General features: G+C 46.0%; 1 protein-coding gene across 6 annotated transcripts in view; it reads left to right on the top strand.

Annotated features, from left to right (window-relative positions):
* The window catches only part of MYZAP (myocardial zonula adherens protein), a 139,298-nt gene that overhangs the window by 12,084 nt on the left and 99,345 nt on the right, over window positions 1-27,869 (top strand). For 3 of the 6 annotated variants that reach the window (XR_009562985.1, XM_070044917.1, XM_030878808.3), the window contains exon 1: window positions 24,309-24,411. The exons of 1 other annotated variant lie outside the window; for it this stretch is intronic. Coding sequence is in view for 2 of the 5 variants with exons in the window: in XM_070044917.1 (XP_069901018.1) it covers window positions 24,337-24,411 (75 nt within the window). In the remaining 3 variants the exon portion in view is untranslated. Of the gene's footprint in view, window positions 1-545; window positions 6,929-12,103; window positions 12,260-12,343; window positions 12,463-19,807; window positions 19,941-24,308; window positions 24,412-27,869 lie in introns of those variants that run through there. 2 more of the 6 variants (XM_060294210.2, XM_060294211.2) reach the window with 2 other exon arrangements.

Genomic DNA, 27,869 nt, shown 5'->3' with positions numbered 1-27,869 from the left:
ATTTGCAGTACTACCCTAACACCACTTACTAGTGCAGTCCATCTGTATGTTTCCTATCCTAGCATTATATCACTCAGAGAGTTCTAATATTCCAACAAGCTACCAGCCTGGAAATAAAGCAATTCAAATTCCCAGGAACGGTGGGCTGCCATATTACCATTGTTCTATTTCCCTGTGGTACTTATTCATCAGAGATTATTTTATAAGATGATCTCTTATAATTTCGGAGGTCATTTCATCCAGTTCTGTTTCCAAAAAGAACTGTATCTAAAATGACCCAGGATGTGGCTGTCTACCATATTCTTATATTATGAGTGTGGAAAGATGACATGTTTGACAAATAATTACTTCCAGGATCTAATTTTTATGAATTTAGGAAGTTGTACTTGATCTAACCTGAATTTTTTTTTGCTGTGTTGCATGCCATTTTCTCAGGGTGGATCTGGTAACTGAAAAGAGTAAACTCTATGCACTGAGTACATATTATGTACCAGAAACCATACATCATGCTTTACAAACATTACCTTATTTTATTTTTAAAACAGCTCCGTGAGGTATGTATTACTGGCAGCCTTTTCCAGATGAGGAAGAAGAGGCCTAGAAGCATGAAGTAGCTCGCCCAGGTGACACAGTGAGGCTTCTGGTTAAATGTGGCAGGTTGAATGCACTAGTTTACCACTACTCCTTCCTGAAATTCTGCTAAAACATCACATTCAAGAGATTTTTTAATGGCTGTAAAACAACCACAATAGAAGAGGACAGTAAACAATAGCAATAGAATCTGCAGAGCTGAAACGAGATGGACATGTGTCAGTTTAACAGACCAGAGAATGGTATGTTGTAGCAGACAGTGAAAAAATCTTGAAGTATGAAGAATCCTCTGAAAATGGTACAGATGGGGCTAACTATAGGATTTGTCGAAAATTTGCACAGATCCTCTTTCATCCTAGCAGAAGACTAGACATTGGTTCCCTGGAGCTGCTGGCTTTGGGCAGTTGCACATCTGAGGAGAGGGCACTACGCTACACTGGGGATTGAGCTATAATCTATATGCTGAATGATGAGACCACCAGCCCCTCCACCACCCTGCTCCAAGAGCACTGGCAGCCAGGTTGATACCTTCCAGGCAGGAGGCTGTAGGATTCCTTTCTGGGGAAGATGACCGGCTCAGGACATAGAACTTAAAGATGCTGAGGGTTAAGAGTCCCCACTGGAAGTGCCCCATCAAAACAACAGGAGCTTGGGAAGAGACAAGCAGTCTAGCTAGCAGAAGGAAACAACCCTTGGGCAACAACATCGAGGTCCTGTGATCAGTTGATCACCAGAGAATACATACTCAAGCACAGGAGTTTGTAATAAGGGAATATTCAGAAAACAGAAATAATCCTTGGACTTCAAAGTTTAAGAGCAGAAAGAAAAAGAGAAGATGAAGTTAAGGAAATCACCCAGAAAGTAGAACAATAACAACATACAAGAGATGGAAAATAGACATAATAAAATGATAGGATCCTTCCAGACAGTCTAACATCTGAATAATAGGAATTCCATAGAGATGGAGCAGAGATTATAGAGGGGAGAAAAGTGTCAAAGACATAACTTGAGAAATTTCCCCATATCTGAAAGACACAAATGTACAGACAGAAAAGGTCCACAGAGCACCAAGCACAATGCATGAATATAGATCCACACGAGGCATGTAATGGTGAAATTTCAGACCACTAGGGGCAAAGAGGAGACCCTATAACCTTCCGGGGGGGAAGGGGATATTAGGAATGAGAATAGTGTCGGACTTCTTAAGAAAAACAAAATATAAACTAGAAAATCTGGACTAATGCCTTCAAAATTCAGAGAGAGAATTACTTCTCCATACCTAGAATTCTGTACATATCCAAAACACCAAGACAACTTCAGAAATGCCAGATCCTCAGAGGGCAGACAACAGAAGCAAGAAGAACTACAATCCTGCAGCCTGTGGAACAAAAACCACATTCACAGAAAGGTAGACAAGATGAAAAGGCAGAGGGCTACGTACCAGATGAAGGAACAAGATAAAACCCCAGAGAAACAACTAAATGAAGTGGAGATAGGCAACCGTCCAGACTAAGAATTCAGAATAATGATAGTGAACATGATCCAGCACCTCGGAAAAAGAATGGAGGCAAAGATCAAGAAGATGCAAGAAATGTTTAACAAAGACCTAGAAGAATTAAAGAACAAACAAACAGAGGTGAACAGTACAATAACTGAAATGAAAACTACACTAGAAGGAATCAATAGCAGAATAACTGAGGCAGAAGAACGGATAAGTGACCTGGAAGACAGAATGGTGGAACTCACTGTCATGGAACAGAATAAAGATAAAAGAATGAAAAGAAATGAAGACAGCCTAAGAGACCTCTGGGACAACATTGAACGCAACAACATTCGTGTTATAGGGGTCCCAGAAGGAGAAGAGAGAGAGAGAGGACCCAAGAAAGTATTTGTAGAGATTATAGTCGAAAACTTCTCTAACATGGGAAAGGAAATAGCCACCCAAGTCCAGGAAGTGCAGAGAGTCCCAGGCAGGATAAACCCAAGGAGGAACACGCTGAGACACATAGTAATCAAATTGACAAAAATTAAAGACGAAGAAAAATTATTGAAAGCAACAAGGGAAAAACGACAAATAACATACAAGGGAACTCCCATAAGGTTAACAGCTGATTTCTCAGCAGAAACTCTACAAGCCAGAAGGGAGTGGCCTGTTGTATTTAAAGTGATGAAAGGGAAGAACCTACAACCAAGATTACTCTACCCAGCAAGGGTCTCATTCAGACTCGATGAAGAAATGAAAAGCTTTAGAACTTCTCTAAGTGGGGAACACAAGAGAAGAAAAGGACCTACAAAAACAAACCCATAACAATTAACAAAATGGTAATAGGAGCATACATATCGATAATTTCCTTAAACGTGAACGGATTCAATGCTCCAACCAAAAGACACAGGCTCGCTGAATGGATACAAAAACAAGACCCATCTCTATGCTGTCTACAAGAGACCTACTTCAGACCTAGGGACACAAACGACTGAAAGTGAGGGGATGGAAAAAGATACTCCATGCAAATGGAAATCAAAAGAAAGCTGGAGTAGCAATACTCGTATCAGGTAAAATAGCCTTTAAAATAAAGAATGTTACAAGAGACAAGGAAGTACGCTACATAATGATCAAGGGATCAATCCAAGAAGAAGATATAACAGTTATATATGCACCCACCATAGGAGCACCTTAATACGTAAGGCAAATGCTAACAGCCATAAAAGAGGAGATCGACAGTAACACAATAATGGGGACTTTAACACCTCACTTATGCCTATGGACAGATCATCCAAACAGAAAATTAACAAGGAAACACAAGCTTTAAATAACACAAAAGACCAGATAGATTTAATTGATGTTCATAGGACATTCCATCCAAAAACAGCAGATTACAGTTTCTTCTCAAGTGTGCACGGAACATTCTCCAGGATAGATCACATCTCGGGTCACAAATCAAGCATTAGTAAATTTAAGAAAATTGAAATCATATCAAGCATCTTTTTTGGCCACAACACTATGAGATGAGAAATCAATTACAGGGAAAAAAACGTAAAAAACACAAACACATGGAGGCTAAACAATACGTTACTAAATAACCAAGAGATCACTGAAGAAATCAAAGAGGAAATCAAAAAATACCTAGAGACAAATTACAACGAAAACATGATCCAAAACCTATGGGATACAGCAAAAGCAGTTCTAAGAGGGAAGTTTATAGCAATACAAGCCCACCTCAAAAAACAAGAAAAATCTCAAACAATCTAAAAAAAAAAAAAAAGCCAAATCTTGAAAAATTTAATTCCTTTTTACCCTTGGTGTTTCCCAAATTGGAAGATTATCCTAGGAAGAGGAAGACTTAAAGTAAGCTGGTGATCCATCCCAGGAAACATACCTGGAGAATCGCCCAGGACAAAGGTAAGAGGAGACCCAGAGTGGCGCTGTGGGACTGGCCTGGAAAACCACCAGTCCAGGCAAGTGCAGGAGTATGGAGGGCTCTTCCAGGAAGTCGGGTGGGAGCTGTCTCCAGAAAAAGATGCCATTGGTACAGGACCAAATGAATTTTATCGTACTGAGAGACTGCTACTTTTGCAGGAAAGTTAGTGATGAGTTAGTAATAAGTACATAAAAAGTTAAATGAAGAAAAGTGACAATTGTTAACTCCAGGAAAAACACAAAGTTGTCTAAGAAAGAAGGTATTACTATATATAGTGCACTTTATGGTCTAATAATCACATGGCCATAGGGTGTAAGCACTGAATATTGATTTAACCAAAATTATAATACGGCTCTATTTGGAGAATGGAGGAGGGCAAGTGGGCAGGGAGATTGAAGAGACCAAAACCTCTTTCCATTTGGAAAACCAATAGATAAGATCTAAAATTTAAACAGAATCTAGATATAGCCATGTAAGTGTCGTGTTTGAATATACAGAGATAAATATCAGAGTAAGTAGCTAAAAGCAGCTGTGTCTAGAGAGTGGGAATCAGGGTGTAGAAGATGGAGCAGGAGAATGCTCATTTTTGTTAAAAAGCTTGTAGAACCACTGGACTTTCAAAACCATGGATATGTATAACTTTAAATTCTTTTTAATGAAGTCAACAGCAAGTAGTTGCAGAATCACTATCTGAACCCGATTCTGTCTGAAGCCAATCCCAATTTTTCCTCTCAAGATAAATTCTTTGTACTTATTTGCCTCTGGACTTTGATTTTCTTTAGAGTTTGTTTGTACAATTGATCCAATAATCTACAAAATCCAGGAGCATATGGGCTGGGGTAATCCCACGGGGATTACCATAAGTGACAAGGAGAACTTGTTTTGGGGTAGGAGGGATGTCTCACAGAGCCAGAGGGCAGGGAACTTGAAGCAGGGACTGGGGCACCACAGGGAACCCTGAAAGTTCTTTCTCTCCTTTGCTTCTATATGCTCCCCTGCCTGTGTCTGCTTTGTTTATCTGATTCCCAGTTCACAGGCGAGGAAATAGCCCCTCATAGCCCCTCAGTCTGCACCTGAGGGGAGCGCTTGGGAGGGGATGAGATAAACCCAATTTGAATGCCAAGTTCTGGAAAGTCAGAAGGGAGGCCCCAGTGGGAAATACATGCTCTTTTAGGAGCTTGAAAGGGGTCATCTAATGAATGGCGTTTAGGGCCCTGGACCCTGTCTGCCCCAAGCGGCCTGCTGGTCCTGGGATGTCCCTGCAGATCCCAGGCGTCAGCAGGCAGCCATGCCCTGCATGGGTGGCTGGACTGGGGGAGCTGTAGGGATGTCTGCAGAGAAGTCATTTACTTGTGTTGGAACAAACACAGGGCTTAAGCAGCAGAAATGGCACTGACTTGGGGTTTGAGGAAGGCATCCCAATTCAAGCTCCTTCTTTGATTAGCTGTATAGCCACTAGCCCCAATGGGCTATTGAGAGCTTGAAGTGTAGCTAGTCTGAGAGCCTGAAATATGCTCTGAGTGTAAAATGCACACTGGAATTTGAAGACTTAGTGTCCCCATAATACAAAATATCTCATTACTATTTTATTCTTATTAATGGTAATGTTAATATTAATGTTGAAATGGATAATATTTGGGGTATATTGGCTTCAATAAAATATATTATTAAAATGAATTTCACCTTCCTTTTACGTTTTAAAAATGTGACTCTTAGAAAAATTAAAAATTACTAAGACGGCTCACGTTATATTTCTATTGGACATCACCAGTCTAGACTCTAGACCTAACACATTGCCTTTATTGAAAAGAACAGAATCACTCAGGCTTGGCATCACTCTGGAAAGCTGGGGAGAGGTGTTTGTGCAATCCTGATGCCTTAGTTTCCATTTAGTGTTAAACAGCACCTTGTTTTTCAGGGTCCCAAACCCTGGTAAAATCCACAGCTGTCCCCTCTCTACTCTGCCTGTGACAAACCAGCCCTAACCACAGGAGACAAGGTGAGGACAGTGTTCCTGACAGAAGACTCATGTACCCTTAGGGGCCTGCAGAAGTTCTCAGGGGACCTGAAGGCCATTCCACTACTCTGGAAAGCCTGACGGAAAGAAATTCTACAGCTTCCCAAGTACTGATGCCTTGGCCAATGAGATCAGTGTTTCTTGGCTCGAGGCTTCTAGCAACCCAGCCAGGCAAAGTTGATGGTCTCAACTATCAGAAGCTCCACCTGGCAATTAATTGTAAGTCTCTCTGACTTATGAAAATGCTGAAAAGTTAATTATTCATTAAGATGTAATGGGATAGACGAAGTTTTTCCAAATGTGCTATTCTTAGAGAATGATACCCCTGGTGCCCCTGGTGATGGAAAGTTTAGGAAGCTCTGACAGAAGTCATTGTGTCCTTCAGGGTCCTGGTTCTTGCATGTTTTGTTTCCACATTTGGTTGGTAAGTGATGGAATTTCCCTTAACTTTCCTGCAGGGATATGTCCTTGGCACGTACATCCCTCTGAAATTCATAGAATTTTGAGATTTGGGCGACTTCAGTTATTTCTCCATCTGGGATGATGAGCAACCTATCATCACTGTCAAAGCCCCACGACCAACCCCCATGATCAGCCCTCCTTACACCTCACCTTGGAATGTACCAAGCTTTAAATTATCTCATCACCAAGAACTAAGAGTGGTGACCACAAATTCCACAAATTCCTGCAGCTCTGCATACCACTGGCATACCCACAGAACCAGTTCTCCATGCTCCTTGGGACCACGGGCACCTGGGCCCTCCCAGTGCGCTACCATCCCACTCTCCTCGACCTCCACCCTTGGGGAAGGCGGCATTGATCAGGAATTAAGTGCGTGTGCTCAGGGGCAGGCTGCCCGGGCTGTGTCTCCACACCTTCCTTACAGCTTGTGAAACTGGGGGTAAGTTATTTCATCTTTCCAGAACTCATTTCCTTATCTGTAAGCTAGGGTTTATGAGAGCACCTACCTCACTGGGAAGGATGTGATATTTAATTATGTATGTGCATCTAAGTACATGTACATGTGATGAGATAATGTGGGTAAAGCTCTCTGTAGTGCTTGGTTCATGGTTGCTCTCAGCAACTGTTAGCTCTGCTTAGTTGTTATCGGCTCTGTCTTTTCACCTGCTTTCTCCCCCGGCCACCTGGGCTGCTCAGAGAAAGCTTGAGAATCAGACTGCTTGTCTCTGCTACAGAGTCACCATACTCCCCCACTGGGCCTCCCCATGGCCTGGCCATCAGTGTGTGTGTGTGTAAAAGTTTTATCCACAAATATGTGTGTCAGTGTGTCCCTTTTGGTAACAGCTTTATTGAGATATGACTCGCATACCATATAATTTACCTGATTTTTAGTATTGCTGCACACAAGCTTTCTCTAGTTGCGGCGAGCGGGGGCTACTCTTCATTGCGGTGCACGGGCTTCTCACTGCAGTGGCGTCTCTTGCTGCGGAGCACGGGCTCTAGGTGCGCGGGCTTCAGTAGTTGTGGCTCGCGGGCTCTAGAGCGCAGGCTCAGTAGTTGTGGCGCACGGGCTTAGCTGCTCCACGGCATGTGGGATCTTCCCGGACCAGGGCTTGAACCCGTGTCCCCTGCATTGGCAGGTGGATTCTTAACCACTGTGCCACAAGGGAAGTCCCCACCTGACTTTTATAACTGGAAGGTTTGTACCTTTTGACCCTCTTCACCCATTTTGCCCATCCCCCCCAACCTTTTCCTCTGGCAACCACCCATCTGTTCTCTGTATCTATGAGCTTGGTTTTTGTTTTATTAGATTTCACATATGAGCAAGATAATTTGTCCTTCTCTAACTTATTTCACTTAACATAATGCCCTCAAGGTCCATGCATGTTTTGCAAATGGCAAGATTTTATTCTTGTGGTTGAATAATATTCCGTTTTTGTGTGTGTGTGTGTGCATATGTATATGTGTGTGTGTATATATATATATACACACACACATATATATATTTATGTCACATCTTCTTTATTCATCGGATGATAGACACTTAGGTTGTTTCCATGTCTTGGCTATTGTAAATAATACTGCTATGAACATGGGGGTACATTTATCTTTTCTTTCTTTTTTCTAAAAATTAATTTATTAATTTATCTTTTCAAGTTAGTGTTTTCATTTTCTTTGGATAAATAACCAGAAGTGGTATTGCTGGATCATATGGTAGTTCTTTTTAATTTCTTTTGAGGAACCTCCATACTGTTTTCCATAGTGGACACACCTTTTTTTCTCTTTAGATCTGCCTATTCTGAACATTTCATGTAAACGGGACCATACAATATGTGGTCCTTTGAGAAGAGGTTTTTTAAATCAGCATAATATTTCCAAGATTCATCCATGTTGTAGCATCTATTAGCACTTCATTTCTTTTTATGGCCAAATAGTATTCCATTGCATGACTATACCACATTTGGTTTATTCATTTATCAGTTGGTGGCCGTTTGAGTTGTTTCACTTTTTGGCTACTGTGAATAATGATGCTATGAGCGTTTGTGCATACATCTGTGAATGGCTACAGTTTTCATTTCCCTTGTGTATATACCTAGGAGTGGAATTGCTTGGTTTTATGTTAAGTCTCTGTTTAACTTTCTGAGGAGCTGCCAAACTGTTTTCTGAAGTGGTTGCACCATTTTACATTCCTATCAGCAGTGTAGGAGTGTCCCAATTTCTCCATATCCTTGCCAACACTTGTTATTATCTGTCTGTTTGATTATAGCCATCCTAGTATATGTGAAGTGGTATCTTATTATGGTTTTTATTTGCATTTCCTTGATGGCTAATGATGTTAAGTAGCCTGGCAATCATTTTAACCAATGTTTGCTTATTATCTCTTAGATTGTCATTGTGGGTGTTCCAATCACTTTCCAAACTTCACAGGGTCCTAATTCCTCTCATCTCTAGAGATTCCATCTCTTCTGCTATTCTCGAACATCTTCATGCACTGATTCATTCTCCAACAAATAGTTACAGTAAGTCCCCTACCTACGAATGAGTTCCATTTCGAGAGTGCGTTCGTAAGTCCACTCTGTTCTTAAGTCCAACAAAGTTAGCCTAGGTACCCAACTAACACAATCAGCTATATAGCACTGTACTGTAATAGGTTTATAATACTTTTCACACACATAATACATAAAAAACAAAAATAAAGAAAACATTTTTAGTCTTATAGTACAATATCACTCACTCCTGACATTGATGGTACAGGTTCTAGTTCCTTGCTGGATTCAATTCTGTCTACCCTCTTGCTTCTGGACATCCTGGGCTTGAGATACAGATACTGTATTACTGTACTCTATACAGTACTGTAAAGTACACAAAAGCACAACCTCTTGTAGAGGATGCATGCACGTGACAATGTACTCCAGGCCCGTGAACTAACTTACGTGATTGGACATGTGAACGCGTGTTCACGTCTTTGAAAGTTCGCAACTTGAAGGTTCATATGTAGGGGACTTACTGTATTGAGCTTCTTTTATGTGGCACGTACTGATGGCTGGGGATATACAACTGAGGGGCCACTTACAGTCTGATGGCAACATGTCATCATGGAACTCCTCTGCTTAAAATGCTTCAGTGACATTTAAAAATTGGGGGTAAAATTTAATAGCAAAATTCATGGCAACCAGGGTTCTGTGTATATATGAGTGTTAGGCTAGCCCAGCTACCCTCCCCGCCATTCTCCCTGCCTCACATCTTCTGCTACTGTCTTAGGCTCCAAATGAATAATACTTTCATGCAGCCTGGTCCCTGTTCTCCACTGCCCCTTCTAGACTGTAAGCTTCTGCAGGAGGGGATGATTCTAACGCATCCTTGCATTTCCCACAGCACTAGGACAATACTTGGCACCTTGAAAGTACTCAATACAATACCACACGATGTACTTGATACATTTATCATTGAATTATTAAATGAATAGACGGCTAAATAAGTGAATGAATGAAAATATGTGGTTCTGCTAGGTAGTACAATTTAGTTTTTAGTTGGCTGAAGTTGGGCTCTATTCTTCTTTTTTTCTTTTCTTTTTTTTTTTTTTTTTTTCTTTTTTCAGTACGCGGGCCTCTCACTGTTGTGGCCTCTCCCGTTGCGGAGCACAGGCTCCAGACGCGCAGGCTCAGCGGCCATGGCTCACGGGCCCAGCCGCTCCACGGCATGTGGGATCTTCCCAGACCGGGGCACGAACCCGTGTCCCCTGCATCGGCAGGCAGACCCTCAACCACTGCACCACCAGGGAAGCCCTGCACTCTATTCTAATCCTCATTTTAAACTAGCCTGAATGATATGCCAGGCCTGCTGAACTGAGGGCCGCTTTATTTTAGTCAAATATTTATAACAAATAGTGATGCTCTAAGGGGTTTTAAGTCATGGCGTGTTCAGATTTGTTTGTACCCTGTAGGGTTTTAAGAAAAATGAAATAGAATGACATAACACAAAATAAAATACCCACATTGCGAACATGAACAAGTTGAACAGAGTCACGTTTGGGGGCCTGTGTGGAAATTTGCAAGGAAAGCTGGAGAGTTAAAAGTGTCCAGGCACGGTGCACCTTCCCTTTCACCCTCATACAGGCAGGACAAAGGTCTCTCTTCTCTTAGGACAGGGACATGTTTCTTTCTTGGATGGTTTTGTTGAGGGAGAGGATGGAGGGGGAGGAAGTGGGCTTCTCCTGGGGTATCCAGCTGGGTCTAGCCCTGTGGGAGACAGGATGCGGGCCAGTCAGGCCCTCCAGCCCCCTCTGTCAGGCTGTTTCCTATTTTCAGAGGTCTATAGGGTGGCCCTTGTGAGGCAACCGTAATGAACACATTGTCCTGAAATGTAAACTGGGGAGGGAGGAAGTGCCTGGCATTGGTGATATGTCTGCTTATTTGCCGAGAATGTTGTTTGGGGGAGATAACGTACACTGTGGAGACAGTGTTTTCAGAGATGTTTGTGAAGATGACGTCCTGATGAAGGACTAAGACAATGATGACATCTGAAGCAGGACGCAGGTCTCACAGCCCTCCTGAGCTTGCCCTGGGTCCTCCCTGCAGCTCCTTCTTCCATTTTCAGGGTCCTCCTAGTGGCCCGTGCTCTGACCACCACACCCCCCAGCTTCTGGCCTCGTTTCCCCCGCACACCTCCCCCAGGAGGCCCTCTCATGCTCACAGCTGCCTGCAGCTCCTCCTCTCCATTCCCTTCCTAAAACTGAATAATGGAGATGGAAACAACCTAAGTGCCCGTCATCGGATGAATGGATAAAGAAGATGTGGCACATATATACAATGGAATATTACTCAGCCATAAAAAGAAACGAAATTGAGCTATTTGTAATGAGGTGGATAGACCTAGAGTCTGTCATACAGAGTGAAGTAAGTCAGAAAGAAAAAGACAAATACCGTATGCTAACACATATATATGGAATTTAAGAAAAAAATGTCATGAAGAACCTAGGGGTAAAGCAGGAATAAAGACGCAGACCTCTTAGAGAACGGACTTGAGGTTATGGGGAGGGGGAAGGGTGAGCTGTGACAGGGCGAGAGAGAGTCATGGGCATATACACACTAACAAACGCAGTAAGGTAGATAGCTAGTGGGAAGCAGCCGCATGGCACAGGGATATTGGCTCGGTGCTTTGTGACAGCCTGGAGGGGTGGGATGGGGAGGGTGGGAGGGAGGGAGACGCAACAGGGAAGACATATGGGAACATATGTTTATGTATGACTGATTCACTTTGTTATAAAGCAGAAACTAACACACCATTGTAAAGCAATTATACCCCAATAAAGATGTTAAAAAAAAAAAAAAAAAACTGAATAATGAGACCTTTGCTAATAGGCAGTAGAAAAGGCTCCCGGAGACAGCCGTCTCTGCTCCTCTCCTTTATTAAGTACTTTCCATGTGCCAGTTGTTTTACTTATATCATTCATTTAATCCTAACCACCTAAAAGGCAGCGATAATGGCCGTTTCTCCCAGTTTACGGGTTGGGAAACTGAGGCTCAGGGAAGGAAATTGATTACCCTCACAATGGGTAGCCCTGGGATTTGAACTCATAGTCTGATGCAGAGACCTCACTCTTAGTCAATATATTCTGTTTCCTTCCAGCTGCCTGCCAGGCATCACGTGACTGTCTGGTGCAACAGAGCTGCATAAGGCAGCCGTAGCCTTGAGGAATAGGGCTGCAAAGAATGCTGAATCACTGGGAGAAGCACTGCAGCAGCAGTGATGGAGGGGCGAAGCTGGGGAGGTAAGGAAGGGGCGAGAGGAGCATGAGCAAAGGCACTGTGGTGGATGCAGCAGGCTGCTGAGCACCACTCTGTCACTCCCCCAGCTGCCGGGAGCAATGGATGCTGATGGCTCAACGGACTTGCCCTTGGCTGGAGCGAGCTGCCTTGCCCAATGTTAGGCTCCCTCCCCAGGGGAAGCCTGAATCCAGGGATTGGTCATTAGGTGAGTACAAAGGGCTGGCCCCCTTGCCTCAGTTGAGCACAACACTGAAGGGCCCAACCCAGCTGCAGAGGATCAGCCCCACAGGCTGAGCTGAGGCCTCTCAGGTCAGCCCCTTCCTCTGCCATTCCTGGTCCCATCGCTCCAGGAGAGGTATGTACCCCCAAAACCCTTCTGCACAGAAGCCTTCCTCAGAGCGTGTGTCCCAGGGAGCCCAAGACATGTGGAGGCATGGAAGTGTAAAGGTACCTACCATGTTCCAGAAAGCATGGAAAGCCGTGTTCCAAGGCTGCTGGGCTCTAGGATGTGGAGGGTGTAGGACTCCTGTGCAGGCGTCTCCTCCTGCGTTGTGATCTGAGCATCCAGTGATGGCCATGTATCTACCTTTTTTCAGGAATCTAGCCTGCAGCTCTGCCCAGTGCCACAGAGGCCTGACCCATTATAAGATTAAACTGCTTACAACTCTGGGGAAACGGCAGTTTAGAACCCCAATACGTAACAACAAAGAAGTGTTTGGGATCGTTTTATTGATGTTTTTGGAACGTCAAAGCTAAAAAGCAGCCTTAGAGCACATCCAGTCCAAAAGCCCTCCGTTATCACAGGGAAATGAAGCCCCAGAGAGGTAACGTGACTTCAGGTGAACGCAGATAGGGTCAGGGCCACCGCCGGAACCCAGGTCTCCTGGCCTCCAGTCCATTGGTCTTTCCACCTCTCCTCGGGTAGGTCTATACCTCATACCTAATAAGAACTTAAACATGAGCCCTTGAAGACTCACTCAAGGGCTCTACTAACAGTGACTTGTCCATGGGAGGGCAAACTGCGCTTGAAGAAGACGACCACCCAGCTTCCCCCAAGGGCCCCAGCAGTCCTCCACAAGGCTCCCCACAGTGAGGCTGCATTGCCGGTGCCAGGCCTGTGAAGGCTCGGTGTTGTTCCAGACCCTTCTGTACTTCCCTACCCCCTATCAGGTCAGATCCAGCTGCTTTTCTCCAACCATAGTCAAGGTAAACGTGGAAGCCGTAGAGCACCATCGGGGGCGCTCTACCTGTCATGCACCTGCTCGGTGTTTAGTGCCGGCTTCTCTTCACCTCTTCACTCCTGGCGTTAGATGGGTCCCTCCCTTCTCTGGGGAAAGGGTTATTGGATAAGCTCACTTCCAGCTGGGGCACTTGTTACAGCGTTAACAGTCCTAAGCCTCAGGACATTAACCTCTGATAAATGGATGACTCCAGACCCAGCACCGTATTGGAGACAGCAGGGCTCAGCTTTCACTGTCCTGTCTTGAACGGTGACTTTGCCCTCCGACCTGCCTCTCGGGGCTGGACAATTATTTACTCATGTAATCGGGCTCTGTGTGAACTTCTCTTGCCCGATAAGGCAGCTTTCTGAAAAAGTTGCCTTAGATAGAGCAGGGTCTCTCCAGCTGAGTTGTGTGTTTTGCTAGTGTCCCGTGGGCTGCTTGTATTAGTTATGCCATGGGCAGGGAGCGTCCTGTGGTCAGTTAAGCTGGAGAAGCACTGCACAGTTAGTTATCTTTGGAAGATGCTCCAGCTACTTGAGGGCAATAAGTCCTATCTTAAATCTGCCTACTTTCATTTAACCTGTATCTGCCTGGTTTCACTTGTCTGCAGAAACTTTTAAAAATGGAATACCTTTTAACCTCCTTGAGGGGACTCAATCTCACCTCTTTCTGAGCTCAGTTTCTCTCATCCGTCCTGTGTTTTACAACTGGGCTTTCCTGTCTGGGTCACTCTTCTGGTGTCACTGTTGTGTATCTCTGCAGTGTCCCTTCTGCACACTGGGGTGTGGCAGTGCTCCCTGTTTCTGGTCCTGGTTTGCCTGGGACTAATGGGGTTTCCTGAGACATGGGACTTCCAGTACCAAAGCCAAGAAAATCCCAGGCAAACTGGGACATGTTGGTCATCTGTACTGAGCCCTGCTTCTTGCCTGTAGCCCCTCAGCTCTCTGGCAGCCACCCTGGTGCTTCCCAGGCCTCTTCTGGGATTCCCTGTTGCTGGGCTCAGTCTACCTGGGGCTGCAACCACAAGTTGCTTACGTGCCTAGCCTCTCCTCTTTCAGCTAAACCCAGTGTCCTCATCAACGCCTACAGCCGGGGTAAGTTCCCTTGCTGCCCCTGTAGCAAACCCTATCTGACCCCGTCTTATCCACCCTGAATGGACTTGAAAACCCACAGCACCATGATACTCACTCCCCAGGCTCCTGGCTCTGACCAGCACAGGGGTAGCTGAGTGGCTCTCAGGAAGGGTCATGGTGATGTGACCCAGCTGAGAGAGCTGATGAGGTAGGGGCTGCCCTGACATTCTGTGTGGAAGGCAGAGAACCAGTGTGTCCGGGGGAGAGATGCTGCTGCCTCCTCTGCCAGTTGCAGGGTTTCAGGGGGGCGGGGGTGTTGGCATTGTGTTCATCTCTGGGCCACAGATGCCTGCTCTGATGAGTGAGTAGTCTCTGCCATGAGGGGCTCACTCACACTGGAGGAGAGTGACATGGGGACTAGTGAGTGCAAGCCAGTGTTAAGGTGTGTCACAGCATAACTGATGGAGTGATTAACTTCTCCCTTGTTTTTACTCCTGTAACTGTTTTTCCATGTCCCCCGGTCTTTCCCCAAGCCTTTCTATTGCCCTGCTGCAAGGCCTTTTGTGTAGGTCCAAATCAGGATTGCTTTTGTTCCTTAAAGCCCTGACGTACTGGAAGATTGGTGACATTTGCTCTTGAAGGGGAGGGGGAGGAGATGACTTGCAGGGGGCAGGTTACACACCACATCAGGGAAGGTTTGGACCCAGAAGTAGATGTTCTTCCAGGTCTGTGAGCAATGGATCCCAACAGCACCCCTCTCCAGAGGGGCTGGGATCTGGAATGGACTGATCTGAACATGCTGCAGCCCTGGGGACCATGGCAAAAAACCACTCGCTCACTGTGGAATGATCTACTGAATGTGTGCTCTGTGCCAGGCACTGTTGTAGACACTGGGATGAGAGGAATGAACAGAACAGATGAAAACCCCTGCCCTCTTAGACCTTGGATCTTAGTTAGGGGAGATAGACACAAAGCGAGTGCTCAAGACTTGGGCTTTTATCTGAAGAGCTGTGAAGCCATTGGAAGGGTTTACACAGAGGAGTGTGGGTTTAAAAGGATCACAGTGGCCTCCGTGTTGTGGATGGACTGACTAGAGGGGGCGGAGGCGAAAGACCAGTTAGGAAGCTCTTTCAAGGATCCAGAGGAGAGGCAATGGTCGCTTAAATGTTGCTGATGAAAAGGGTTTAGGGTTTGGAGATGCTTTGAAGGGAAAGCCAGATAGATAAAATGTAAGCTATGAGATTAAAAGGAGAAATCATAGATGACTCCAGGGATTTGGCCTGAACACGTAGAAGAGCAGAGTCCTCATTAACTGAACTGGGGAGAGCTGTGGCCGGAATGGGGTTTTTGGGGGGAGGGATGTTGCACAGAAATAACCTGTGCCCCCCGATTCCAGGCAGGGCCACACCAGCACATATGGCTGTGTGTAGATTAGAAATGGCATCCCTTCCTCTGGCAGACACAGCTCAGTGCTGGGGGCACAGCTTGTCAAGGGGACAGTCCCTCTTACAGCCTGAAGTCCTGTTGCTATGAACAATCTTCACAGTCACATACAGATGCCCTGCCTGGAGTGACTAGTGGTGTATCAGAAAGACCCCCACCGGCAGGATGGGGACAGAGGGATACCTGGGGCAGTGTAAACTGAACTTAGAGAAGTAACTGTTCATATCCCTATGTCATGTTTTATAGTAAATTGTATACTTGCCTCAGCAGCTGCAGTGAGAGAAGGCCTGTTTGCATGAGTTCATTAGAGGTCTAAAGGCAGAAAATAATGTTAAGGAGTATTGTTGGTCTTCTTAGGATTAAAAAATAATGAATACTGTTTTGTTGTGAAGTTATATGGTCCTCTTTTGTTACATGCTAAGAGCAGATAAGTTCTCTATATTAATCTCTCTTAATAGAGCAAACCAAATATAGGGAAAGAATCGCTTTTATTGTTTTCCAAATGTCTTACATTAGCAGTGGTATGGAACACTCAACATACTAGCTTTGAAGAAGTTGTTGCAAATCTAAAGGAGGGTTCCGTCCTCTATACACTCAGCATTACCCCACACATGACCGGGCAATCCATAGTTTTCTTTAGAAGGGACTTCACGACATACTGTGGTCATACCGTTTATATGTTATACTCTCATTCAAGCCTCATAATGACTCTAAGAGGTGGTACTATTATCTCCCATTTCACAGGAGAGGAGGTGAAGCCTTGGAGAGTGGAGATGACGCACCCAGGACCCGTCAGCTAATATGTGGCAGAGCCTGAACTCTTGTTAGTTTGGCTCCAGAGTCCCCCTGTGTTAAACACCGTTCCTCAGACTGACTTCCCCGATGCAAAACCTAGAATTCCACAATCCCAGGGCCACACGTTTCTAGAATTTGAAGGGACTAACTGCATCTACTCTATGCCCCCTTCCTTACCTGATGCCTGAGTTCTCTCTAGTCATCCTTGATGAGATGTCTTCACCCTGGTCCTTGCACAAATGCCGGCTGATGGCATAAGAAGAAGTTTGGGAAGCTTATTAGAATGTGAATTTCTGGGCATCGTCCCAGATCCACTAAATCAGAGTGTCAGGGCCCAGAAGTATATTGTTACCATGACCCCAGGTGGCTCTAGCGTGCAGCCGGGCTTGGGGCGCCCGCTAGAGCCACACTCTAGTGATGGGGAATGCCCTGTCTGCCTCACAAGTTGGTCCTGCCCATCATTTCCACCCTTAGCAATTTCTTTCCTTGATCCCCTCTCCTTGGCTAGCTCTGGCTATTAAAGTATTTCTTAGATTGCATTGAACTCCATCTCCCTGTAGCTCTCACTGGGCCCCATTCTACATTCTGGGTTACACAGAACAAGTTTAACCACTCTGCCACAGTGCCAGCCTTTCAAGAATTGAAGTCACCAAACAACCCTCCCCCCTAACCCCGACCGTAGTCTTTTCTTCTCTAGGGACAATATTCCCAGTTCTGCCTCCTGAATCTCATTATTTAGTGTCAAGTTCTTATATCATCTGTGTCGTGTTCTTCTGAAATCATCTGGATGGTCCTTGTTCCTTTAAACCGTGGCACCAGAGCTGAAGGCCACTTCCCAGGCATGGTCCAGCACCTCCCAGCGAGGACTTTTGCCTTTCTGGTTCCAGACCCTGCCTTCCTCCGAAGTCATCTTGAAATTAGAGGACACGTGCTGGGTCATAGAGAGGTGGGCTTCTGTGGAGCTACTGGCCCAGCTGAGTTCCACGGATAGCCTTAGTACTATCTGTGGATACTAAGCCTGGTCCCCTGTGTCCTCTGTTGGTGTTGCTGTTGATTTTGGATGCAAGGTAACGACCGTAGATGTATTCTTGCTGCATTCCATCTTGTCAGATTCTGCTCCTTGCTCCAGCCTCTTGAATTTGGGGATCCTGCCTCTTGCATCCGTAGTTGGAGTGTTCCTTCCTCTGACCCTTTCAGACGCTCTGTACTCACAGTGTTTTGTACCAGACTCTCTGGGCCATACAGTGGTTTAAGGTTATTGCTGTTCCAGAGATCTTTGCTCTGGGCAGTGATGTTATCGTCTACCCCTCGGTATCTGTATATGTATCCATATCTTATGTAGATATAGTGGACACAGCTGGTGCCCACCCAAATATTCTCAGCCGTCTTTTACCAGCTGTGTGTGTCTGTTTCCCAGCTTGCGTGTAGCTTTGATGCTAATAGTCTGTGTTTATTAGGGTTCTTTGCCCCTATGGAGTGCCACAGTGCCTGTGAGCTATATACTTCCTCTACCCCGTTCGAGAAAATGACAGACTAGTGAAGGAGTACGAAAGCCCAGCTCTTTTGTCTGGAGGCAGGACTCACTCTGAGGCGCAACTGACATTCCAGAGCTGCCGGTGGGATCAGGCTGGATCTGGAACTTTACCTAAGATGGTGCCCTTGCTGACTTCTTCCCCTTTCTGAGTTCCCACTCCCTTCCTGGTTTCTCCTGGGGCACTTCCTCAATCATCCCCTGCACATGGATCCTTGGTTCAAAGTCTGCTTTTGGGAAAACTCATTCCCCACCCAAGATGGTGGTCATAGCATAAATAGATGTATCAGCCATTCTACATGAGTATACATAGAAACATTTCAGGGCTTTTTTTTTTTTTTTTTTTTTTTTGCGGTACGCGGGCCTCTCACTGTTGTGGCCTCTCCCATTGCGGAGCACAGGCTCCGGACGCACAGGCTCAGCGGCCATGGCTCATGGGCCCAGCCGCTCCGCAGCATGTGGGATCTTCCCAGACCGGGGCACGAACCCGTGTCCCCTGCATCGGCAGGCGGACTCTCAAGCACTGCGCCACCAGGGAAGCCCAGGGCTTTTTCATTTAAAAAAAAAAAAAAGGAAAAAATTCCTTTTTGTAGATTAGTGATTTTATTTTTGGTACAGATTCAAATACAGGTATTACTTATATGTTAACAAAACATAAGGGGTAGCAAAAGGAGACGCTCTTTGAACCGTATGCTCAGGAAGGCCCCTAATTCCTTTAACATTTCTCACCTGACGTACTCTGTCCCTTCTGTGATTTTTTCTTTTTTTTGACATTGGGTGGAGCCTGCTTCCTCTTAAAGACAGTCACCAGGATGTCTTCCTGAAAAAATAAATACACAAGGTTTCCACCTCTGCATCTGCAAGTTTTCTACTACAAGCCCATTTGGCTACTTGGAAAAGCCAGGAGGGTGCCTTCCTCTGGGTGTCCAGACTTTTTGTGTAACTCACAACAAAGCCCCAGAGCTAAGAAAGGGAATCACTTATCCTTTATCCATCCATTTTCTTCACTGATTCTCCTCCCCTACGCACTAGGATAACGTACAATTCACAAAAATCCTCCAACTTTTGGTTGGTCACTCAGTTTTGTTGATTTTCTGCCTTTCGAATCCATCCCCTCCTTTCCTTTCCACCACCGCTGGCTCCTCTAGTTCAGAGCCTCTTTATCTCTTATCAATACTTTCCCCACAGACCCCAAAGCACTCGCCCTGCGGTCTCTGCCTCCATCCATACTCTTCTCTCTGCTGCCCATCCTGTCACTGCCCTGCTCGCAAACCTTCACTAGCTCCCCATCACCTGCAGATCGATTCTCAACTTTATTCAAGGCCCTTTGCAGTCTAACCCCAGCCTGCTTTGTCTCCAGCCATTCCGTCTTGTTCTGAGATTTAAGCTAGAGAGGCCAACACACGTTTCCCGGACCCTCTGACCTCACTGTTTCCTTTGACTCCCAGTCTAGAATGCCCTGACCTTTCCCTCCTCATTTTGCAGTGCCAGCTTCCATGCCGCCTTCCCAGAGGAGCTCTCCGTCTCTCTGCAGCTCAGCGCCTTGGATTCCCTTGTCCTCTGCCCACTAGAGTGCTTTGGACACACTTCAAGTCTGGCTCCTCTCCCAGTATAAGAGGTGAGCTGTCAAGGACACAGACTCTGGAGCCATCTTGACTCGGGGTGACGCTCAGCTCCACCACTTACCAGCGCTGGTATCATGAGCAAGTTACTTCACCTCCCTGTGATGTGATTTCGTCATCTGCAAAATAGGGGACATAATAGCACCTTCCTCACTGAGTTGCTGGAAAGGTTAAGTGAGATGATGTATTTTAAGCCTCTGAGCACAGTGCTGTATAAGTGTTTGCCAGCGTTGTACTTTACTAAGTTCACATCCCTCTTCCCAAACTGCTGTTGAGCTCCCAGAAAGTAGGGTCTGTCTTACTCCTCTCTGTGTCCCCAGTGCCTTGTACGTAGTAGGTGCTTGGTACCTATTTGTTCAATGAATTGACTTATTATTAGCCTGCCAGTTGCACATTCATCCGTGAGTTAACACAGTAAGCACAGGATCGTCTTCAACGAGTTGTATTCCCCAGAGTGGGTCAGCAGCAGGTTCCAGCCCCTGCGTCTAGACAGGTTTATAAATTCTGCGTATCTGGGTGACTTGGCTGGGGTATTGGGTTCCTCTCAGTCTGCTTTCCTTATCTCCAGGCCCTGTTCTCTGCTTCTCAGACACCCGGTGAATATGGGGTGTTTCTTGTTCTACTTTATCCAGAGGAGCTTTGTAATCCAATACCCTTGTCCTTGGGTTGGAACTGCGTCCTTTCTGTATTGTGAAAGTTTGGCCTCTGTTTGGCATTCAGAACGGGAATATGCCAGGACTTTGGGATGTTGTGACACCTGAATGGAAGGGGGAAAAAAAGAGAAGCCTCAGAGACATAAGAGTGCAGAGGGCAAAAATACCAGCAAGCCAGGCATCGCTTGGGCTCACTTCTTCTGTGTCCTGCTCAGTGATTCCATTCCTGATTGCTTCTGCCAAGAAATAAAGGTAGTCTTTGCCACTCAGGACTTTGCTGGAGAAATGGGTCCCGTCATAAGCTCCTCAACGAAAGATGCCGATAGAGAGTCTGGAGAGGGTTTTGTAGAGAGTAACACGGACAGTTCAGAAAGCCGAAGCTGGAACATGTGAGAGAGAAGTCCAGGCGCTGGGATGGGAGAAGGAGGTGCAATCTTGTGACTGATTTCAAGAAAATGGAGGGTGTGGATACAGACATCTAGAATTTTCTACAGACCTGTGCTTCAGCAGAGAAATTTAGGACAGCTTTTAGGCATATGTGGCTATTACTGTGGATGGGAATGGGTGGCAGCTGAGAGTTCTAACATCTTTTCCCTCCAGCCCGGTGGCACTCCTCTGTCAGCAGTGCTCAGGGAGGGCCCAGAGTTGGCTGGGGCAGTGCTGAAAGGGAACAAGCAGGGAGGCTGTCCCTACCAGAGCCCCGTCCCTCTCCCCACTCCCCACCCCCCCACGTCTGCCCTCTTCCTGTTCACAGTTCTAGACCAGGAGGACTTCTGGCGGGGGCAGAAGTGCTTGGCCTTTGACTCCTCTTTCAAAAAGCGTCAATCCTTCCTTTTGATCTCCTCCCAGAACCCTTCATAGAAGTCCTAGTTCCTAGACTATGACTTCATTTTTTCCTTTCTCTGCCAGATCTACCTTTTCACTGGTTTTTCCATCCCTACTTGTCTTCCTATTTTCCTCCTTCTTCTCTTTTTCCACTTTCTGGGGGCTCCCACTCCCCTCTCTCTTGCAGTTCCTTAGGTGTTGGCCTGGCATGGGGGGGGTGCGCTGTGTCATAAGCCAGAGCCTGGCATCTGCCCACACGCACCACCTGCAGCCCTTAGTGACAGCCGGCGTGGGGAACTTTCCTGGCTGGGACAGTCCTGGGGCTCAGCTGGCAAACTGCTTGGAGACCCCCGCCTACCTTAGAAGCTGGGTTAGCAAGGGTCTTAGTTTTAGTTTTGCTTGGCCGTGAGTGAGTTGAAGTATTGCTCTGTAATATCATTTCTTTTTTTTCCCTTTCTTTCTTTATTTGGCCATACTGTGTGTTTAGTGGGATCTTCGTTTCCCGGACCGAGGATTGAACCCGGGCCATGGCAATGAAAGTGCCCAGTACTAATCACCGGACGGCCAGGGAACTCCCTGTAATATCATTTCTTCATTCATTCAACATTACTGTGCACTTGAAGCATGCCAATTACTCTGTAATATCATTTCTTCACTCATTCAGTGTTTACTGTGCACTCACAACATGCCAATTACTGTTCTAGCCACCGGGCAGGCAGGAATGTAAACAAGATCCAGTGCCCACCAAGAGCTCACAAGCTAACGTGTAGTCTGCTGCTTTTGTAATGAAATGTAATAGAGTATAAAAAAGTGTTAACAATATGAAAAACACTTGGATAATGGAGGAATGAATCCATGCCCCACCCTTCCTCTCAAATGCTGACTCCATCTTGAGTGATCACTTGGGTGTTTGCCGTAATATAAACAAACATCGATGATGCCAGGTTATTTTGACTCAGAACAGCAGCCCATTTCCTAGAAAGGAGAACCTCAAGGCAACATAACAGCAATAATCATTAGCCTCTTTCTCCTGAGGTAATCATGCAGGTATCTCTAACCCATATTGGCTTTCAGCAGCTGTGTTTTGACAGCTTTTTGTTTGTTTTTTATTTTTTATTGAAGTGCTGTACACCGAAACTAACACAACATTGACCACGTTTTATTGAAAGGCAGACCCATCTTTTAGTCCCATAAAACCCTCCCAAGAAAAGGGGCCTTCATGGAAATAACGTGGGAAAAGACCTCTCATGAATGACCTCTTTTTAGAAGGGTGGGTGGATAGGAAGATGCAGGAGGACTATAGTTAAAAAAAAGAAAAAGAAAAAAAAAGTAGACCTGGAGTTAGAAGAGTAGAGGTCTAGTCCCAGCTGTTCACCAGTTAACCTAATGCCCTTAGGTCTCAGTTCCCTCATTTGTAAAATGGGATAATAACAGTATCCACGTTTTTGGACACGGTGAGACTTTGATGAGAAAAGGCATATGAAGCAAGTATTGTAGAATGCAGACATAGCTGGGATGATGATGACCGAGATGTTAAAACACAGGCTGTGTGACATTGGGAAAGTCACTTAGATACTCTGGCTTCAGTTTCCTCATCTTCAGAAGGAGCAAATCCCATAGGATCAGCTGGAATTCTGTTCAACAACAGTTCTTACGTTTCTTGAGTATCTTCTGTGTTGGTGCCACACTGAGAATTCAGAGCAGGATGAGGCTGGGTCCTCTCTCTCCAGAAGCTCACCATGGGGGAAGGGGACAGACACACACACTGAGGACTCTTCTTTTGAGAAGACATGGTCTCAAAAAGCATAGAGGTTCATGGGTGTAAGTGTTCAGGGCAGGAGGGTCCTGGAGAGCTTGGTAGGGAGGGAGTGTTTGGGCTTTGAAGGGTGAGTAGAGAGGGATTGTCTTGAGAAACATTTATCCTCAGGATAAAGGCCAAACTCTTCAGCTAAGCACAGCAGGTTCTTCATGATCTGGCCCAGCGCCCTTCTGCTGCTTGTCTACCGTTTGCCCCTTGCACTGTGGTATTTTCAGTTTCTAAAAAATCTGCCAAACCTTCTCTTGCCTTCCACCATCTTTGCACTTGGCAGTTCTTTTGGCCTTCTCCCTCTGCTGGGGGGGCAGCAGAGTTGATAAGCAAGGCACTAGGGTCAGACTGTACGGTCCGTCTTAGCTTTGCCACTTTCCAGACAGTGGGACCCCTGCCTTGTTACTTAATCTCTTGGTGAGTCAATGTCCTCATCTGAAAAATGGGGATACAGGACAATAACAGTGCCTACCTCAAAGGGTGGTTGTCAGGATTAAATGAGGTAATAAATGGAAAGTACTTGCAGCCGGGGTCACAGGAACCATTACATAATTATGAGCAGTTGTGATGAATATTCAATGCCTGGATTGCTTCTACTTGTATTTGGTCTTAGGTTAGTCATCACCTCCTCTGGGAAGACTTTTCCTACACAGGCTAACCCCTAAGGCCACGTTTTGAGCTCCCAAGGGTATCACCTCTTCTACCAAAGCACCGACACCAGTCATCTTTCGGTATCCCCACCAGATTGCAAACTCCATAGGATAGGAGCCCGTGGATTGTGTTGGCTGCTGGAAGGGACGCCTGGTAGGCACTCAGTCCCGCCCCGGGACTGACCCTGGGAGGGCGCAGAGCCGTGGGGGAAGGTAGGTGACCAACACGGGCTGGGTCTGCGCCCTAGGGAGAAAATGCAGCTTGACGAGTCAGGCGAGTGCGGGACCCCGCCCCGGCTCCTCCCCCAGCCGGGCCTCAGCCCCGCCCCCGCGCTGCCCCTGCCGGCGCTACTGGCCTGCGCGGTCCCCACCCTCCCCGCCTCCAGCGGGGCGGGCCCCGGGCTTATTACACTTGCGAGAAGCACCGCACCGAGCCCGCCACCAACGCCGCTGAGGGATGCTGCGCTCCACGTCCACAGTCACCCTGCTCTCGAGCAGCGGCTCCAGCGCTCCCGGGGCGCCCAACAGGAGGGTGAGTAGCTGCTGTCCCGCTTCCTGTCCAGGCCGCCCGGCTGTCTGGGGATGGAGACGCACGGAAACCGGTCCCTTGGCCCTGACACCCCACCTGGATTCAATTTTAGGTCCTGTCTCAGCTCTGAACGAGACCTTTCTTTCGTACGTCCCAGAGGCGCCGCACTGGCTCAAAGGGCTTAGGGGACTTTAGGGAATTCCCAGAGATTTCCTCCCCTTCCTGCCTCGCCTATCAAGCCAAGTGTATTGGCACCAGTTTAAAAAGCAAGAGAAACTTTCTGCATTGTCCCTATCTTGAGACTCAAAGGTAATGAATGTCTTTAACACCCAAACTTTCCTCCTTCCAGTGATGAAAAGAAAGGGCCACTTGTCCCCACTCGTGATAGAGTAACACTGATTTGGAGTGCGCTTAATCTAGGTAGGCTTCATTTTTATCAATACAAAGTAGAAATTAGCTGCTGGCCACCTAGGAGCCCAGTTGTGGGACTTGGGTTTATGCAAACTGCTTTCTTCTTTCTGATTTAAGTATTAGCACAGTGGGCACCATCTTCACCTAGGTTGCCCTTTGGAAGTGATGTTTCTTTGCCATCTTTGTTGCATCTTTTCTCATCTCTCCAGATGCTCTGTGAAAGAAATGCTAGCCACATCGTTCCCATTTCATATCTCTTCCAAGACTCGTACCTCAGAGCATACTGCCAGGGCTTTCGTTTGTGCCTTTTTGGTTCACCTGTTCATTATGATGTTCAGTACTCATCATCTGGGTGAGTACTTTTCTGTGGTTGAGACTTCTCTCATCATATTTCCCCTAGGTTTAGCTAAACAAGTAGGCAAGTCCAAGCCAGGGCCCCCTTTGGGACTCCTGTTTTCTAGACTTGTAGACGTGCTTGTTTGATTTTGTGTACCTCAACCAAGAGACTAGCAGTCGTCTTCAATGCTGTTTTTCTTTAGCTCTGGAAGAAAGACTCTGTGTTACTCCTGGGTCTGGGCCAGGTGATGGGTTCAGATATGTGCACGTGCACCACTTAGGGCTGACAGAACTCTGGTTGTCCAATCATTAGCTTCATAAATAAAGATCCCCATTAGATCCAAGTGGGTTTCCAACCACAATCCCAGCCTTACACCAAGATGGGTGTTTGCCTTTTTTTTGGGAAATCCTTCTCAGTTGGAACATAATTATGACTGAGAAAGAATGAAGTCACTGAAAAGCTAGCCCTGAGCCTGGACAGCGTCATACATGGGACCAGATTGCATTAAATTCTCTAGGTCCCCCTCCAGAGTGGGTACTAGTTGGGTGGCTAGAGTGATAATGGGTGGATGAAATGTGACTAGTATAGTAGGTAACTTTTCTGAAGATTTTTTTTCTCAAATATTTACTTTCAAGTATTTCTGTAGTTGTAAGTGCTGTGGTGTCTGGCACAATGAACACACTACTGAGAAGGCTTTGCTCTTTGAATAAGACAACTGAAATACTTTGGTCTGAAGGGGTCTGCAACCTGAATCAGACCCTGTAGGGCTGCTCTTAGCACATGGGTAGGTTCTGCAAAGAAGATATCTAAAGTTTCTAGGGTCCCCTTTATGACGTCCAGCTCTGCTCCGGATTTGCAAATGGCACAAGTACTGTGTGTATGTATGTGTAAACTATGATCTTTGATTAATTGATTTATTAAGCAATGTTTATAGATCTGTGTGATGCAGGGCTAGATATTAGGGTCCACTCCAACTGTGGGAGCAGACATTGTCACAGACTACCATATGCAAAGTGATGGTTGTAATAGTGGGGTAGAGTGTTGACAAGCTTGTGTAGAAGCTAAAAGAAAAGGTTCTTCTTGAAGCATCTGAGGAAGGCCTCCCTCTGTAGGAGACGTGTGTTTAGTCTTGCAGGATGAGTGGGACTTTGTAAGGCAATTGACATCGTTGAGATACTGAAAAAAGGAAATATGATTCTTCTGAATGGAACTCTTGGCATATACCGTATCACAGTGGTGTATTGGACCTGCTTTAGGGCAAAACACTTATTTTTTTGGAAAAACAAGAACAGGATGCCTTGAAAATAAAATTGTAGACCAAACAAGTGAAAAGCAAAAAAGTGTTCCCTAAGTTGAAAGTTTTTCAATAAACTCTGTATCGTTCTGTCTTTCCTCTCAGATATTGGACAAGTGATGGTCTTGAACAGTAACAAGTTAGCCATTAAAATAACATTTCTGTTTCATCCAAAGAGCTTACCAAATTAGGGACTGCAGGGGAACCAGGATGTTTTGATCCAGGCATTCAAGCCAACCAGAAATGGCGCTGACAGCTGACACTGAGCAGGGAGTTCTCTGAGTCAGCCACCAGGGTGGTATGGCCAGACCAGACTGTCACTAGTTATCCTTTGTTCAGTAGCTGCCACCTACAATTTGTACTTACTTCTTATCTGAAATCTCTCAAGGAGAAAAAAAAAAAAAACAGGTGGGAGAGGAATTTCTGTCAGCTGATAAACAAAGCTCTGAGAGGCATTTGTGGATGCCAACCAGCAGGGGTTATAAAATTAAAAAAAAAAAAAATCTGCCTTCCAACCAGTTGTGCACTAAAAATAGTTTTATCTATGGCAACAGCAGGAAGATAAATTGGCTGGAGGATAACCATAGACAGGTTGATGACCTTGGAGAATAAACGTTTTTTAAAATATTGACATCGCTTTGTGATTTGGAAAGGAATTTTGTAAATGCAGTTAATCCCACTGAAGGAGACTTTGCAGTGAAAGGTCAGTTGTGTGGCCAGGTTGCGTGCTTTGGGGGAAAGGCACGTGTTGCTTTGTGCAGCCAGATGTATTTGGTTGAGCTGTTCAGCGAGGGTGGTGTGAGATGATAGACTTGTCAAGGGTTCCCCCAGCACCATGCTCTGTCGATAATAAGAGACTGTTGGCTACCGTTACTGGTATTGTGGCCCCTCAGTGGCACATAAAAAACAAAACCCAACCCAACAAGGCCACAGGGATAGGACTGTCTCGTGGCCTGCTTTTGCCAATATTTCTTTGTATTTGGCGAAGGCTTCCTCCGTTCAAAACTGGAATGGGCTGCTCAGTCATTACTTCCTCACTCTTCCTGGGTCCCATTTCTGTCTGATAGGCTCAAAAGAAAGAATTCTCCTTAGCTGGCCGGTGAACAGGTCAGACAGGTGTTCACCTCACTTCCTTTTCCTTTCCCAGAAACATCTATGTGCATAACTTCTGTATCACCCTATGGGGCTCTGAGGAAGGGACACTGGGCATTGTGGGACCTCAGCGTCTGGTGGAAGGAAGCTGGCTGCAGCATCCCCCAGGGAGGGGATGGGCAGGGGGCCCGCTGTACTCAGAAAACAGTTGGCTGCTCCCCTGGGACCTCCTGAACCCAGTTGAGGGGTTTTAGCCAAAAAGCCTCTGCCACTAAGAATTGATAGTTGTAGGCTCGGGAAAAAAATGTCCCGACTTCTCTGCTTTGG

This window comes from Globicephala melas, chromosome 2, assembly GCF_963455315.2.
Source record: "Globicephala melas chromosome 2, mGloMel1.2, whole genome shotgun sequence".
Classification (NCBI taxonomy): Eukaryota; Metazoa; Chordata; class Mammalia; order Artiodactyla; family Delphinidae; genus Globicephala; species Globicephala melas.
Note: the sequence above shows the minus strand (reverse complement) of the source record. Positions and strands in the feature narration are given on the sequence as shown.